The 13967-nt window shown below is 43.4% G+C and overlaps 2 protein-coding genes across 7 annotated transcripts in view; one reads left to right on the forward strand and one right to left on the reverse strand.

Annotated features, from left to right (window-relative positions):
• The window catches only part of LOC108115313 (TBC1 domain family member 4), a 28266-nt gene extending 26235 nt beyond the window's left edge, over positions 1 to 2031 (forward strand). For all 6 annotated transcript variants that reach the window (XM_017226715.2, XM_017226714.2, XM_017226717.2 and 3 more), the window contains one exon: positions 95 to 2031. In XM_017226715.2, coding sequence (XP_017082204.1) covers positions 95 to 1111 — 1017 coding nt within the window. In that variant the 3' untranslated portion in view covers positions 1112 to 2031. The remainder of the gene's footprint in view (positions 1 to 94) is intronic.
• Positions 2032 to 2101: 70 nt separating this feature from the next.
• On the reverse strand, positions 2102 to 5908 carry LOC108115315 (transcription factor castor). The gene is made up of 4 exons (XM_017226720.2): positions 4866 to 5908; positions 3730 to 4420; positions 3201 to 3613; positions 2102 to 3115 (listed from the first exon to the last, which is right to left on the reverse strand). Exons 1-4 carry the CDS (start codon positions 5715 to 5717, stop codon positions 2738 to 2740), a joined length of 2334 nt encoding a protein of 777 aa, XP_017082209.1. The 5' UTR covers positions 5718 to 5908; the 3' UTR covers positions 2102 to 2737.
• Between the last annotated feature and the right edge of the window lie 8059 nt (positions 5909 to 13967).

Consider the following 13967-nt stretch of genomic DNA (forward strand, 5'->3'; position numbering starts at 1 on the left):
GAACTTGATAGTGATATATATATATAGTAATCAATAATTTATTTATATAATGGATAATAAATATTGTATTCCTTCTTACTTTTCTCCTATAAAGTTTGCTCAATCCTCGATTGCTCAGCTGGAGACCACCCGCTCTTCCCAGCAAGCTCAAATAACTACGCTGCAATCGCAGGTTCAGTCCCTGGAGCTGACCATCCAGACACTCGGTCGGTACGTCGGCCAACTGGTAGAGCACAATCCCGATCTGGAGCTGCCCAACGAAGTGCGACGCATGCTCCAGCAGCTCGACGACCTGGAACGCCAGCGTCGCAAGCCTATATTCACCGAGCGCAAAATCGGCAAGTCCATTTCCGTCAACAGTCACTTGGGGTTTCCACTCAAGGTGCTCGAAGAGCTGACCGAAAGAGACGAACATGGTTCGCCACAAAAGCAGAAGAAGGAGAAGACACCTTTTTTTGAGCAGTTGCGCCAGCAGCAGCAACAGCATCGCCTCAACGGACAGTCCGCCAATGCCAGCGAGTCCGTGTCTCCGACGCCTCCTTCGCGTCCCAATCGGCTTCTGGACAATGCCAGTGCCCGTACCGTCATGCAAGTAAAGCTGGACGAGCTGAAGCTGCCTGAACATGTCGACAAGTTCGTGGCAAATATCAAGAGCCCCTTGGAGGTGGACTCAGGCGTAGGCACTCCACTCAGTCCGCCCAGCACGGCAAGTAACAGCAGCGGAGGAAGTATTTTCAGTCGTATGGGCTACAGGACAACGCCTCCGGCTCTTTCTCCACTGGCTCAGCGCCAGAGTTATGGGGTGGCCATCACCACAGCACCGTCTCCACAACACATGGAGGAAGTCCCGCCAGCGACTACGATGGCTGGAATGCCACACGAAGATGTAGAGGAGCCCCAGGCCATGCATCCGCTCAGCATGGTTGGAGGCGATGTAAACGTGCGCTTCAAGGGAACCACGCAGCTCAAATCCATACGTCCGGGCCACATGCGAGCTATTCCGCTGGGTGTAATGCAACATCAGTCGAGCACAGAGTCCACGGTGCGAGTGGCTCCCGTGCCCGTGGAGCTGGCACCACCCACGGCCACAGCGACCACCGGTCGCAGCTAACGGTTCTGATTCATCGGGAAACTGCTGCGCGGATTTTATCGCGATTAAGGCCCGCCGGTAGATCGGGCAGCTTAAAACCCCAACGATACTCATAACCTCTTCTGTTGCGGCTTAGATACGATTAACCCAACCTATAAGATACAAACTTCAAATACTTCTTTTTCAAACCGTGTGTAAGTGTCGATCTGCGCACAAAATGTTGCCATAGATATTGCTCCAAAAGATATGCAATCGTTATAAACTGATGCCCCAAATATTAGGCGAGTATATATGCCTTTAGGAATAAATTGGATAATGCTTTTTCAAGGTTTTATAAATTTGGCTACCGCATCAAAATCAAAGCTTGTAACCTTAGGCAACACCCGAACAGAACTACAAAAAGAAAATCAAAAGAAGCATTAAAGAGTCTGTAGTTCGCTTTAGTTTATCCCCTTACTATTGACTTAATATTTAACGAATTTACTTAGTAGCTTACTTGTTGATTTTCACGTTTCTTTAGTTTTAGACCATTAGTTCTTAATGTTATTCATAATTTACTTATATTTGTAAATTTCTCCCAGGGTTATACTTTGCAATGTAAACTAAAGTCAGAACCTAATGTAAAAACGAATTCCGATGACACTTGCTTGTACATTGTTCTTGAGTAGGGTACAACTTTCTGAAATCTCCTTCTTTTCAATTATGGTACTTGGATTATATTCATTGTTTACATATATATATATATATACGATTATGAAATATGAATATTACGAGCAAAGAAAATAGCAATTGCTTCTGTGTTAAGTACTTATGTATTGCTTAGCCGGACGGCTTTTATCGAGCGTTCGGAGTTTGTGTAGCTGATTTGTGTTAGAGTATGAGTAAAATCAACAACAATTACATGAAAAACAGTAATAAAGTCAAAACTTATTTAATCAAAATTGATTTTTGAGTGTTTAATTATTTTGGAACAGGGTGAGGGGATATAAAACATTACCCCCATAAAGGTCACATTTTCTAAATGTGTTGTCAATTGTCATTATGTTTTAAATAGTAAAATATAAAAGATTTTATAATCTATTCAGTAATGTTAATTTCTTAAATCGAACAAGTTTAATTTACTATATTTTCTAGTTATTTATTATAATACCGTTGTCTTAAAGTATAAAGCGGGTAAACAATTAGCTTTATTTATTTATTATATCACATAAAATTTAATGCTTACATGCTAATTCATTGGCAGCCCAAGTCTCCTATGTCTGACATTCTCACTATCTATTAAAAGCGGCTAGTCTAATGAAAACATCACAGTTTTAGTCATACTAAATTCAAGAAATTCTTCTTTTTTTATTAAAAACGGCTGAAAATTTTAAAAATTAATGTGGCACTCGAAGAATTTAACCTAGGGGAAAATTTGTTTCAAAAGCCAATTCAGCTACACTTTAGACAGAGACTAATGCCTCCTCAAAGTGTGGCTGAGTTGGTTTTTGGGGAGGAATGGATGCCATGTCCTGTTCCCGCCCTAGCACCCACAAATCTCAGCCCGATATGAAGAGGTACCTGCTTAAAGCGCGTATTTACACTAATGTCTAGAGTCCGTCAGTCCAACTAACTAGTTACATACTATCCTAAGGACATGCATCTTTTCTACTCCTTAAACTCCGGCTTAAAACTAAACTCCGCCTTGGGCTGCTGGACTCCAGTCGCTGCAGCTGCTGCCGCCGCTGCCGCTGAGGCAGCGCTGAGTGCTGCCAAGTTTCCGAGCATGGAGGGATTTTGGGTCATTCCTGGATAGAGATTTTGGTAGAAAAGTGGATTCTGCAGCTGGAAAAGGGCCATCAGGTGAGTGAGCTGGAAGTTAGGCGCCGTGGGATCCACTCCAGCGGCGGAGCCAGCAGGCAGTAGACCGGGAAACATTCCATTTGTCAGTGGGAGGACAGGGACTGTTGGCTGGGACTGGGACTTGTAATCATCCTCTACCTTAGGGCGCTTGGCTTCGGGCTGCTGGACATCGGCGGGCAGTTGCTGAAATGGTCGAGGGAAACATGTTATTTATTATCGGAGAATTCTTAAATATATTGTGTTTAAAGTAACTTAAGTCTGTACTTACCATTTTCTTGGGCGGCCTGCCGCGCTTGCGGGCCAGAAAGTGCTCGGCGGAGAGGGAGGAGAGTGGAGTAGAGGTGTTGCTGCCACACACGGTGTTGCTGACTTGAGGTTGGCCAACGCTGGTGGGCTGCTGCTGCAGAGGTGTGGCATCCAGCGATGACTCCTCCACGTCCTGCTTGACCTTGAACTGCTGGTAGGCCTGCTCGCCATCCTGACGATCGTGCTTCCTCTTGTGGCTGATCATTTGGCTGCTCGAATGCAGGATGTAGTCGCAGCCCTCACGGACGCAGTGGATGTGATTGCAGACAGTGGAAAACTTGCAGGCCTCAAAGGGACACGTCTCGGTCTTCAGGATCTTCTTGAAGCCATCCATCTTCAGCTGATGGTCCTTCAGATGGTAAGTCTTGTGTTTGTCTAAGAAACAGAAAATTTATAAGTATTAATTTAAGTCTTAAATGATTTATTTAAAGAAGGTCAGGATCCCTCTTATCAATATTTATTTTGGCTTTCTAATATCTTATTAGACTTACCCATATCAGCCTTGTTCTTGAAGGTGTGATTGCAGCCCTCGCGACAGCAGTGGTAGTGCGAGATCTTCTTGCCAAAGAAGGGACAATCCTCGATGCGGCAGTTCTCATGAGCCCGGAAGCGACGGAAGCCTTCGTTCACGATCTCGGAGTCCTTTCGATGAAAGTTGGCGTGCATCTGGACATCACTGGTGCTCACATAAACCTTCGGGCAGTGCTCGTATATGCAGTGGTAGTGGGTCTGCTTCCAATTGTAGACGCAGCCCTCTCCGTAAGCCGGAGCACAGTCGTCCGCCGAGGAGAAACGGGCAAACCCGAGCTTAAAGCTCTCCTTGCGCTTCTTGTGCCACTTCAGGTGCCGAATGATGTCGTCCTTCTTGCTCAGGATCTTGCCCTGGCAAGGCTCTTCATGGCAGTGGAAATGATCCCTAAGGTTCTCTTGCCGGCACAGACTATTCTCGCACTCCAAATAGGAGGACACTTTGCGCAGGCTCTTCAGCGTCTCCTCGTTCTGGATGAATGCCTCCAAGCCGCTGCCCGCCGAGAGGCTGACCATGCTCTTGCTTTGCTCACTGGAAGGGGGGGTCAGTAGGGAGGTGGTTTGGGTCTGTTGAAGGGGCGTGTTGGGGGTCGGTTCGCTTTCGACGGGCGTGATGTTGTACGATGAGTCCGCTGGCTGCTTGACCGGCGTGTACTGCAAAGAGAGGGAAAAGGGTGGGAAAACTTCATTACAAGTACTTGGATGCATCTGTGAGAGCAATCTCAGACTGCCTGGTGCCCACAGCTGGGCAGCGATCGGTCCACCAAGGGAACCCACGCGTTGCCGACACAGCTGTTTCTTTTCCCTGGAATCGCGATCTTTCTGTTTACCCTCACACTCGAACTTTTAAAATCACGAACTGTTCCATGTACAAATATCTCTCAAATTACACCAACAGAGCGTGGGATATAACCAAAAAACAAGGCAATATAAGGAATAAAGTTAAAGTTAAAGCTTTTTAAATTGGAAATTGATCAAATTTGAAATAAATCGCAATAAAGATGCCTTAAAAGGGTAGCTTAAGAAATATCATAAAGTAAGCAGTATTAACTTTTACGTTAGGACTCAGAAACTTTTATGTTTTATAAAGACCACTTACCATGCTGGGTGAGTCAAGGCTGTCGGTGGTTGACTCCAGCGGATGTACGCCCGACAGGAGCAGCTTCTCGGAGCTGGCATTGGTGTGGCCCGAGGAGCTGCAGCTGTTGAGACTGGACAGCGGCTTGTCATCGTCCTCCTCGTCTGCGAAGTCCTGCTCAAATTTAATCGTGACCGCCGAAAGGTTGCCGGCAGTTGCTCCTGCTGAGGTGGCTGGTGTGGCTGCCTTCTCGATTGGCGTGGATGTCACTGTGGAGGATTGCAGAAAATTATTTGTGGTAAACTGTTCGGAGTTGGCAAATTGGCCCAGCAGCAACTGATGTTGCAGCGGATCCTGCTTTCCCAGCGAACTGGGGGTGTGGGTGGGTGTTAGTAGGAGGTTGGTAGTGGTTAGCAATTGTTGCTGCTGCTGCTGTTGCTGCAACATGTACTGCGTCAGCGGCGGCAGTGTGTTGAGCAACATTTGCCCGACCAAATTCTGTGTGTTGTTAGGTGTGGGTGGTGTTGCTGCTGTAGCGCCAGTATATTGTTGTGGTTGAAAGGCAGTCAAATTACTATTGGGACTACAACTACGGCTACTACTACAGTTGGTGTTTTGCGAGCTAATGCGTTTGTGCGTTCTTGTCTTGAGAAGATCTGGCTGAGGCTGTTGCTGTTGCTGTTGGTGATGCAGTTGCTGCTGCTGCTGCTGTTCTTCTTGCTGCTGCAAGCATGTACTGCTCGTAATATCCTCGTTCTGTGTGTAGGTGTATCCAGCTAACTGCTGCTGTTGCTGCTGCAGTTGCATTTGCTGCTGCTGCTTCATCAAGTTCATCATGTAGAGCTGCATAATAAACTCCATTTGGTTGGACATTTTTATGGATCACTTTTCTTGATATTTTGAGCACGGCACAAGGATATTTTTGTAAAAATTCTTAAAGATTTCTTTCAGATTTTCAGTAGGTCACAGCACAGAACACAGCACGAATATTTCTCGACTTCGATCAACTTTTCTTGCACGGCGTCTCAGCGATCCTCAAAGTTCGGCTGCGAGGCTCAAACTGTTTCAACTCTTCCGCGGCCCCTGGCTAATATAGCAAAAATTGCGCAAATCCAAGTCCAAGTGCAACCCTCTCGCATCTCTTAAAAAACCGATCTCGCTCGCTCTCTGTTCTCTTAAAAAACGAGCTCGCTGAGAAGACCGTTGGTGGTGGCTCGACTTTCAACCCCTAGTTTTTTAGCGACCCTTTGCCGGAAAATGCTCTGGGAAAACTCAGCTTGTTTTCGGCTGGTTTCCGTTTTTTCGTTCGCGTTTTCTCGACCAATAAAATGCCAGCGTTCATGTAAATTTATCTAGAAAAGAGAGTTTTTTAGGTAAAAAATGTCATAGAATGTGAGAGAGAAGCGCGTATTTGTAAAGGAATCTCGCTTGGTCAACGAATGATAGAAAAGGATAGCAACAGATAGAAGAGGATAGATCACCAAAGGAATTTTAATTCGATTTTCAAACTAATTTTAGTTAATATCTGTCTGTTAGAACATTTTAAAAATAATATAGTAAATAATACTAGCTGATAAATCTATAGACATTTATATTTGTAAAATATTATATTATCTACAGATATCTTAACCCAACATCTTACTTGAAATGAGAAATTCGTTATAAAAGTAAAATCTAAGCATATCCTAACGGCTTTCTCACACTAGAAATTTCCCATTTCTTGTACTTATTTCCATAAATATAATCAAATCTTAGGCCGTACAAAGACGGAATCCGCATCTTTGTTCCTTTTCCTATCGCTTCTCTATGCAAATTGTCTGCACAAAGTTCGGCAAAATTGAGCATTGAAATGATTTCGAGAATTGGCGGGTCGCGAAATGGAACTGGAGCAGCTGCCTTCGGTTCTCGAAATAATCGAATGAAATCCATTCAAATGCAAAAAATAAAAACCCAAATTTTTAAATTAAAATTACAATCGAGCAAAAAATCTGCATTACAATCGTGCAAAAAAACACAATTAAAAATGCCAAAATTTTCATAGACCCAATGCAAAAAAAATTTTCATATAAAAAAACGTTTGCAGAAATGCTGAACGTGAGCAAACCCCTAAAACATTTTCCTTTCGTCGAAGCGACATGTAACATTCGCTGCTCAGGAGGAACGGATTCTTTTGCGGATTGTAATTTGCATAAATTATTGCTGTAAAATATTGGCTCGCAGATTCTGGTATTTGCATAATTTTGGCACATCAGCCCAAGGCGAGAGCGGGCGATTGGGTAGGAAACCCGACATCCGGATCACCAGCTCTTGCAGCTAGTGTTATGCAAATGGACCTGCACTTACGGCGGGGAGGAGGGTTTCGATACACTTCCGGGTCTGCAGATCGACTGCGCACGCGCGCAATCTGAAAATTTATGCAAATCAGCAAGGAAATCCCCCGAACGTCGAACAAATCGATTGGCGAGGGGCGGAGGCTGAGGTACGATTGATTTTGAATTTGCATTTCAGTGAGGAACTCGGCGAGGTTAGAGGAAAGGCAGGAGGATCAGGCCAGGACATGGTTTGTCACTTGGTTGGCGAATTGGGAATGAAGTGGATTTACCAATTGTTGCCATAATTGAGTGACATGGATAAGGCAGACAGAGAGAGCGAGAGCGGAGATGCGGACTAGCCGTGTTCGGAGCTATTGATTACAGAAAAGGTTGCATGCCACACAGTAAAATGGCAACTGAAAATGGAAATCTGCATGAAAATGCGAACAAAGCCCGTACATTTCGAATCCCTAGAACTGGGCTTGTTTTCCCATTCATAGTTCACCTCTGCTTTTATGCTTTTGCATTAGCCTCGTGATTTACATATGACAAATTCATATTCAGTTACAAATGTTTCGAAATACAGAACTTTTGTTAGTAGCCTTTGTTGAATGTTGTTGCTGCAGGCTCAGTTGATTGGAGATTTTCCAGGACAGTCGCATATCAGGATCCCCTGGATCCCGTGAAGCGACAATTATTATTTCGGACGAAACTTGGAATTAGCATTACACTGGCGAATCAATTAGCCAAGTGAAGGCATGTCACAGAACTGAGAATGGCACAAAGAGGCTTTATGGGGTTTTAATTGCCTCCGAAGTCCAACCTTAGTAGGACGAGATACTCATAGGAGTATGTTAGTAACTTATCTACGGTGTCATCAACGTGAGAAAATCCCTGGGAACAATTTGAATGAAGAAAGCATCCTCAATCTATCTCCCTAATTACGCCAATTGCCTGTGGCACTTCGATTCCTTTGTCATTCCTCCCAATTTTCACAATTTATGCTAAAAAGTAAACAAAATCGTTTGAATATTCAATCCGAAGGGCGCATCAGAGGGCATGCTCACCCTGTTTCCCATTTCCCTATTCTTCAGGGATAAGAATATTTTTCGTATTTTCTGTATTTTCTTCCTTTTTGTGATGCTTTGTTTTGGGATGCGCTTGGCCACAGATTTATTTCCTTAGATATTTTAGGATTTCAACTTCTACCCTCCTAAGGCAAATGTCACTCTAGCCTTAGAATTGTTCAATATTCGAATAAGTATGGGCGATTACCTTAACCATTGAAAAATTACTGACCCTTGGATAATGTTCTTCAAAGGTTTCATGCTAATATATTCACGGATATGTGCCTGAGCAGAGATTAATATTAAGTTTCTAAGTGGACACGTGCAGATTTCCATGGACAATGGCGGCACGAGTGAAAAGTCGAAGATTATCTCTAGAGGAAGACTGACCAATGGGCAGCGCGTGTGCCTGGGTAATGGGTTTCTTATTGAGTGGTCAAACAGGTTTCTCGAGAGGGTCATCGGTGGTCATCTTGAACGGTCATCCTTCTGGACGCGTGGCCAGTCATCAAGGACTAATTGCTACGGTCAGTGGTCACGCCTGATAAGACGCCATCTTACCTCGTACGCCTCATTTCCTTACCGCTGCTAATTTATAACGGTTATTCCTTCCGAATCCCTTCAAGGATCTTCATAAAAAAACTTGAGAAAAGATTTCCCATCTAATCCTTGTCCTTCGGGTCAGGACCTAATACAATGAAGCTGAAAGCTGCAATTTTATTCGCTTTTGCTCATCCTTTTGGAAGCGGTCCGGGAAAACAACAAAAGGGTTGAAGGGTCGCTGGAAGGACCGCCTCGCCCGAAAACCGGACCGGACTCGCGACCACGAATCAAAAATGAAAATCACAAGAAAACCGGTTTGGACATTGGCATTAATTTTCAGAAAGGCCGCGAAGAAAATTTCTACAGCTCAGCAAAAAAAAAAAGGTTGAAAGGATGAAACCCTTGCAGGATATACGCGCCATATGGCGGTCCATAGCCGGATCTGGTCAGCCTAGACGCGGTGAAGCGATGCTGTGCTTCGAGCCTGAATATTGGGTTTGATATTGGGTATCTGGTCCTGATCCTGTTCCCATTCTTGATGCTGCGGCGGCCTGTCTCCTTGGGGTGGCTAGCGGGGCGGCCAAGCGGGACAATGGCGACCGGGTTCGGGTTCAAAGGGTTCCCTTGCGGTCATGCATTCAAATTATCTCTCTACTTTGTCCTCAGCATGTCCTACAGCCGCTCTGTCCCGTTCGGGAAGCTCTGTGGCTGGAGGTCAGCCATTTTGCTGAACCCGTGTTCTCCAATTAACGGACATTTCTCAAGGAATTCACGGCCAACTTTTCATGGGAATCGACCAGGAACAATAGCTCTGCGTCTAATTCCAGAAAATGCAAAAAACTTGAGCACATCAAGTTTCAGATTTAAATATTCTTTAGAACATCTCAAATAGCTTCTAGGAAGTGCGTCTAAACATTCTCTTTTATTTCATATGAAGAAAACCATTTAGAGTGGTTCTATTTCTTTGGAATTGAGAAAACTAGAATTTTAGTTTAAAAACTAAAATTGCAAGTAAATAATTTCTTATTTAATTTACCAAAAGTAATATTTTTAACATATGATTACCAAAACCTGACTTGTCAACATTTTCCTAATGAGTGCAGAAACAACTATTAGGTCAGTTCCTCAGAAGGACGCGTGCCAGACTGACCCCTGGAATGACCGTTTGACAACCCTTTAATCGCTGACCCTTTGGGTCCATTCCGAAACTCGTTCTTGACCAGCTCTGAGCGATTAAGATTGTTCGGACGCGTGGCCATCATGGGGTTGGTCATTTCAAGATGCCCAACTGCCCTTCCCGAATACTTATCTCATTTGCATTGTCATTTGCAATGACTTTATCCTCAGCCATTGTCCAGCCGTTGCATCCCTAAGTGGCCGAAGCTGAGGTCCTTACTAAGTGTTGACAAAACGCTCGGAAATGAAGATCCCATTAGCATTGGCTGTGGTCATTGATAGCCGAGATTTATGCAAAAGGGACAGCACTCCGGTATTCCTTCCGTAGGGGTCAGGACTGTTGCACAAACAAAGAGACAGAATTGGCAATGAATATATTGAAATATCATCGATCTGTGGACTAAGATTTCATTGCCCCGTCTTCGGGGGTAGAAGTTAAGATACTCGAACGGTTTAGGCAATAAATCTGTGGCCAAGCGCATCCCAAAACAAAGCATCACAAAAAGGAAGAAAAGAGGAATGACAAAGGAATCGAAGTGCCACAGGCAATTGGCGTAATTAGGGAGATAGATTGAGGATGCTTTCTTCATTCAAATTGTTCCCAGGGATTTTCTCACGTTGATGACACCGTAGATAAGTTACTAACATACTCCTATGAGTATCTCGTCCTACTAAGGTTGGACTTCGGAGGCAATTAAAACCCCATAAAGCCTCTTTGTGCCATTCTCAGTTCTGTGACATGCCTTCACTTGGCTAATTGATTCGCCAGTGTAATGCTAATTCCAAGTTTCGTCCGAAATAATAATTGTCGCTTCACGGGATCCAGGGGATCCTGATATGCGACTGTCCTGGAAAATCTCCAATCAACTGAGCCTGCAGCAACAACATTCAACAAAGGCTACTAACAAAAGTTCTGTATTTCGAAACATTTGTAACTGAATATGAATTTGTCATATGTAAATCACGAGGCTAATGCAAAAGCATAAAAGCAGAGGTGAACTATGAATGGGAAAACAAGCCCAGTTCTAGGGATTCGAAATGTACGGGCTTTGTTCGCATTTTCATGCAGATTTCCATTTTCAGTTGCCATTTTACTGTGTGGCATGCAACCTTTTCTGTAATCAATAGCTCCGAACACGGCTAGTCCGCATCTCCGCTCTCGCTCTCTCTGTCTGCCTTATCCATGTCACTCAATTATGGCAACAATTGGTAAATCCACTTCATTCCCAATTCGCCAACCAAGTGACAAACCATGTCCTGGCCTGATCCTCCTGCCTTTCCTCTAACCTCGCCGAGTTCCTCACTGAAATGCAAATTCAAAATCAATCGTACCTCAGCCTCCGCCCCTCGCCAATCGATTTGTTCGACGTTCGGGGGATTTCCTTGCTGATTTGCATAAATTTTCAGATTGCGCGCGTGCGCAGTCGATCTGCAGACCCGGAAGTGTATCGAAACCCTCCTCCCCGCCGTAAGTGCAGGTCCATTTGCATAACCCTATGTCCTGAGTCCCGGGTCCTTACTCGTGTTGCTGCCTGGCAGCGCTTCAGTGGAAAAGTCGCCTGTGCCAAAATTATGCAAATATTTGTTAAATGCGTTTTGGGCATCAGGTCTCTCCACATGGTGGAAATTTGCATAATTTATTAATGATATTAACCCTCGTTGGGTTGTAGGCAAATAGTCGTTATTTTTTGTCGGCAGCTGATTTCCCCGATTGATTTAATGAACTTTTGCAGATTTTTGCAGCCAAAAGGTAATTGAAAACTCTGGCTCAGGATTTTCACGCTTTTATTGGAAGATAAAGGAAAAACTTGTACAATAATTTATCAAAAATATGTGGCCTTTCAGCAGCTGTCCGAGTTGATTGATGATTGTTATGATTTTCCTCAAGTTGTCTCCAAGATCGCCGGGAAATCATTAGCGATGACTCAAGTTACAGATCTCAGAAAATTCTCACGCAATTTTTTGGGATTTTCAAGGATAAAAAGTTATATTTTTTTGGGGTTATTCCCGAAAACTAATGACAATATTAAAATTAATGAAACCAGGAGATGTCATAGGATACTTTGCTTGGCATCTTGCAAATATTTACCCTTTTTCTTGGCGAAATGTAGCCTAAATGTACGAAATCTAGGTAAGAAATTTTGCAATTTCTCTAATTGCAGTGGAAAAAGGAAAAGGGTTCGGTTTTCAGGGACTATCTTTAAAGTTTCGATTTCCGCAACGATTTTGCAACCCCTAGAAAAAGTCCTTTCACTGCGAAACCAAGCCACGGGGTCAGCTGCCAAAGTTCCCTGAACTCTGGAGCGCGAAATGCGAAGAAAATAGTAAGAGAGAGTTGAGAAAGGAAAACCAAAAAGAGAAATATGGAATTATAATCTTATTACATCGTCACAACAAACAGCGCAGCATCGGCGCCCCCTTCGAATTGTTATCCTTTGGGCATCCTTCGATCTTCTTCAGCTGCCTCCAGGGAGTCCCATGAACGATGCCTGGAAACTGCGCACCGGCCGGAGATATGCCGGCATTTGTCCTGAATTCGCTTCCTTGCAGCACAATCCAATCCTTTCAGACACACACCACACGGCACACACACAATGCGGCGTGTCCTTACAAAAAGGATTACGCAGCATGCTTAGACAAACGCTGTGGAGGGAACATCTTGTTATGTGTTCACCATCATCAGCATCAGCATCATCGTCATCATCATCATCATCATCCTCACCAGCGCCATCGGATTGAGGGTGGATTGCCGATACTCGATTGCTTTCCTCGTATCCTTTTTTTTTTGGCATTTTCCGTCCCAATTCTGAACTCGTTTTGTGGAAATCACTCCGACGCAGTTGTGGTTTTTGTTCGTATTTCGGTTTTGGCAGTTGCGCAATGGGGCGAACAACGCCAACACAGTTCCACGGAACAGGATCAGGATATCATGATCAAAGCACGTTTGCAGCTTGATTGGGTTTCCATTGTCAACAACTGGGCGGTCCTCGAGCAGAAGGAAAATCGCAGAAATTCCGAAAGGAAAAAGGATTGAAGTTACAATAAAGAACTTATCTGGAAATTGTGTTTGCATCGATAAGAAACCATTTTAACCCTGTTATTATACATCAACTTTAACTTGCCATACGCCATAAACGTACGTATTACTGTTATATATATTCTGCTGATATTCTAATTATTTATATTATTATTCCTTTTATTCAGTAAGAAATATAATTTTTAAGAACAAGACCCACATTTAATGATATTTGAATGATGATTTCAGAGTATAAATAAATGAAAGTGTTTAATAGTAACGATTTTCTCGACAAGAGTTTTTGTTGAGTGGGACAGCGTTTAATATAAAGATTGTAATTCATACTATAAATTCCTTTCTCGAATATAGAATGTTTTTAATGCTATGTTAAGTGGTCAGAAATAAGGTAATTTAAATTAGGTCTGTCCCTAATGGTCTCAATGTGAATCTTAAAAGTATAGATGGTTCAGTGCTTCTTATGTTTTAATCAATCGATTACAAGAAGTTTTTTTGAAATTATTGCTTATTATTAATATTATATACATAGAGCTTTAATTTTTACTGAAGACTTTTATGATTACAATTCTTGCAGGACAAGTTTAACTCCTGAATATGCTGACTAGCTGTCCGACCTCCACATGTCAACACAACTCATTAAGTTCTCATCAATGCGGCACCCTTCGAGTGGTCCGATTTCCGGACATCAACAGTTTGCTAATGACTTGCAAATTTTATGCAAATTGGGTGTCAAATGAGGGTGTTGAAGGGGCACAACCACGGATGTCACGTTACACGACAATTAAATCACTTCTGCCTCCTCCTCGAAAACTTTCACTATTCTTAAAGACTAAGGAAATGTTCTTAGGGATAAGGGAAAAACGGTTAAACTTAAGTATTATTTAAGATCGAGGTAGCCTAAGTAAATACCGTTGTACCACTTTTGATTAATATTTGTTTGGACAGTCAAGAGGAAGAATTGCCCAAGGCAGAAACCCACCCTGGATACCAT

This window comes from Drosophila eugracilis, unplaced genomic scaffold (assembly GCF_018153835.1).
Source record: "Drosophila eugracilis isolate 14026-0451.02 unplaced genomic scaffold, ASM1815383v1 contig_1897, whole genome shotgun sequence".
Classification (NCBI taxonomy): domain Eukaryota; kingdom Metazoa; phylum Arthropoda; class Insecta; order Diptera; family Drosophilidae; genus Drosophila; species Drosophila eugracilis.

Coding starts and splice junctions, on each gene's coding strand:
- LOC108115315 (XM_017226720.2), bottom strand. CDS start 5,717: ATGTCCAACCAAATGGAGTTTATTATGCAGCTCTACATGATGAACTTG. Junction 3,614..3,729: donor CAAGAACAAGGCTGATATGG/GTAAGTCTAATA, acceptor TCTGTTTCTTAG/ACAAACACAAGACTTACCAT. Junction 3,116..3,200: donor GCAGGCCGCCCAAGAAAATG/GTAAGTACAGAC, acceptor CGACCATTTCAG/CAACTGCCCGCCGATGTCCA.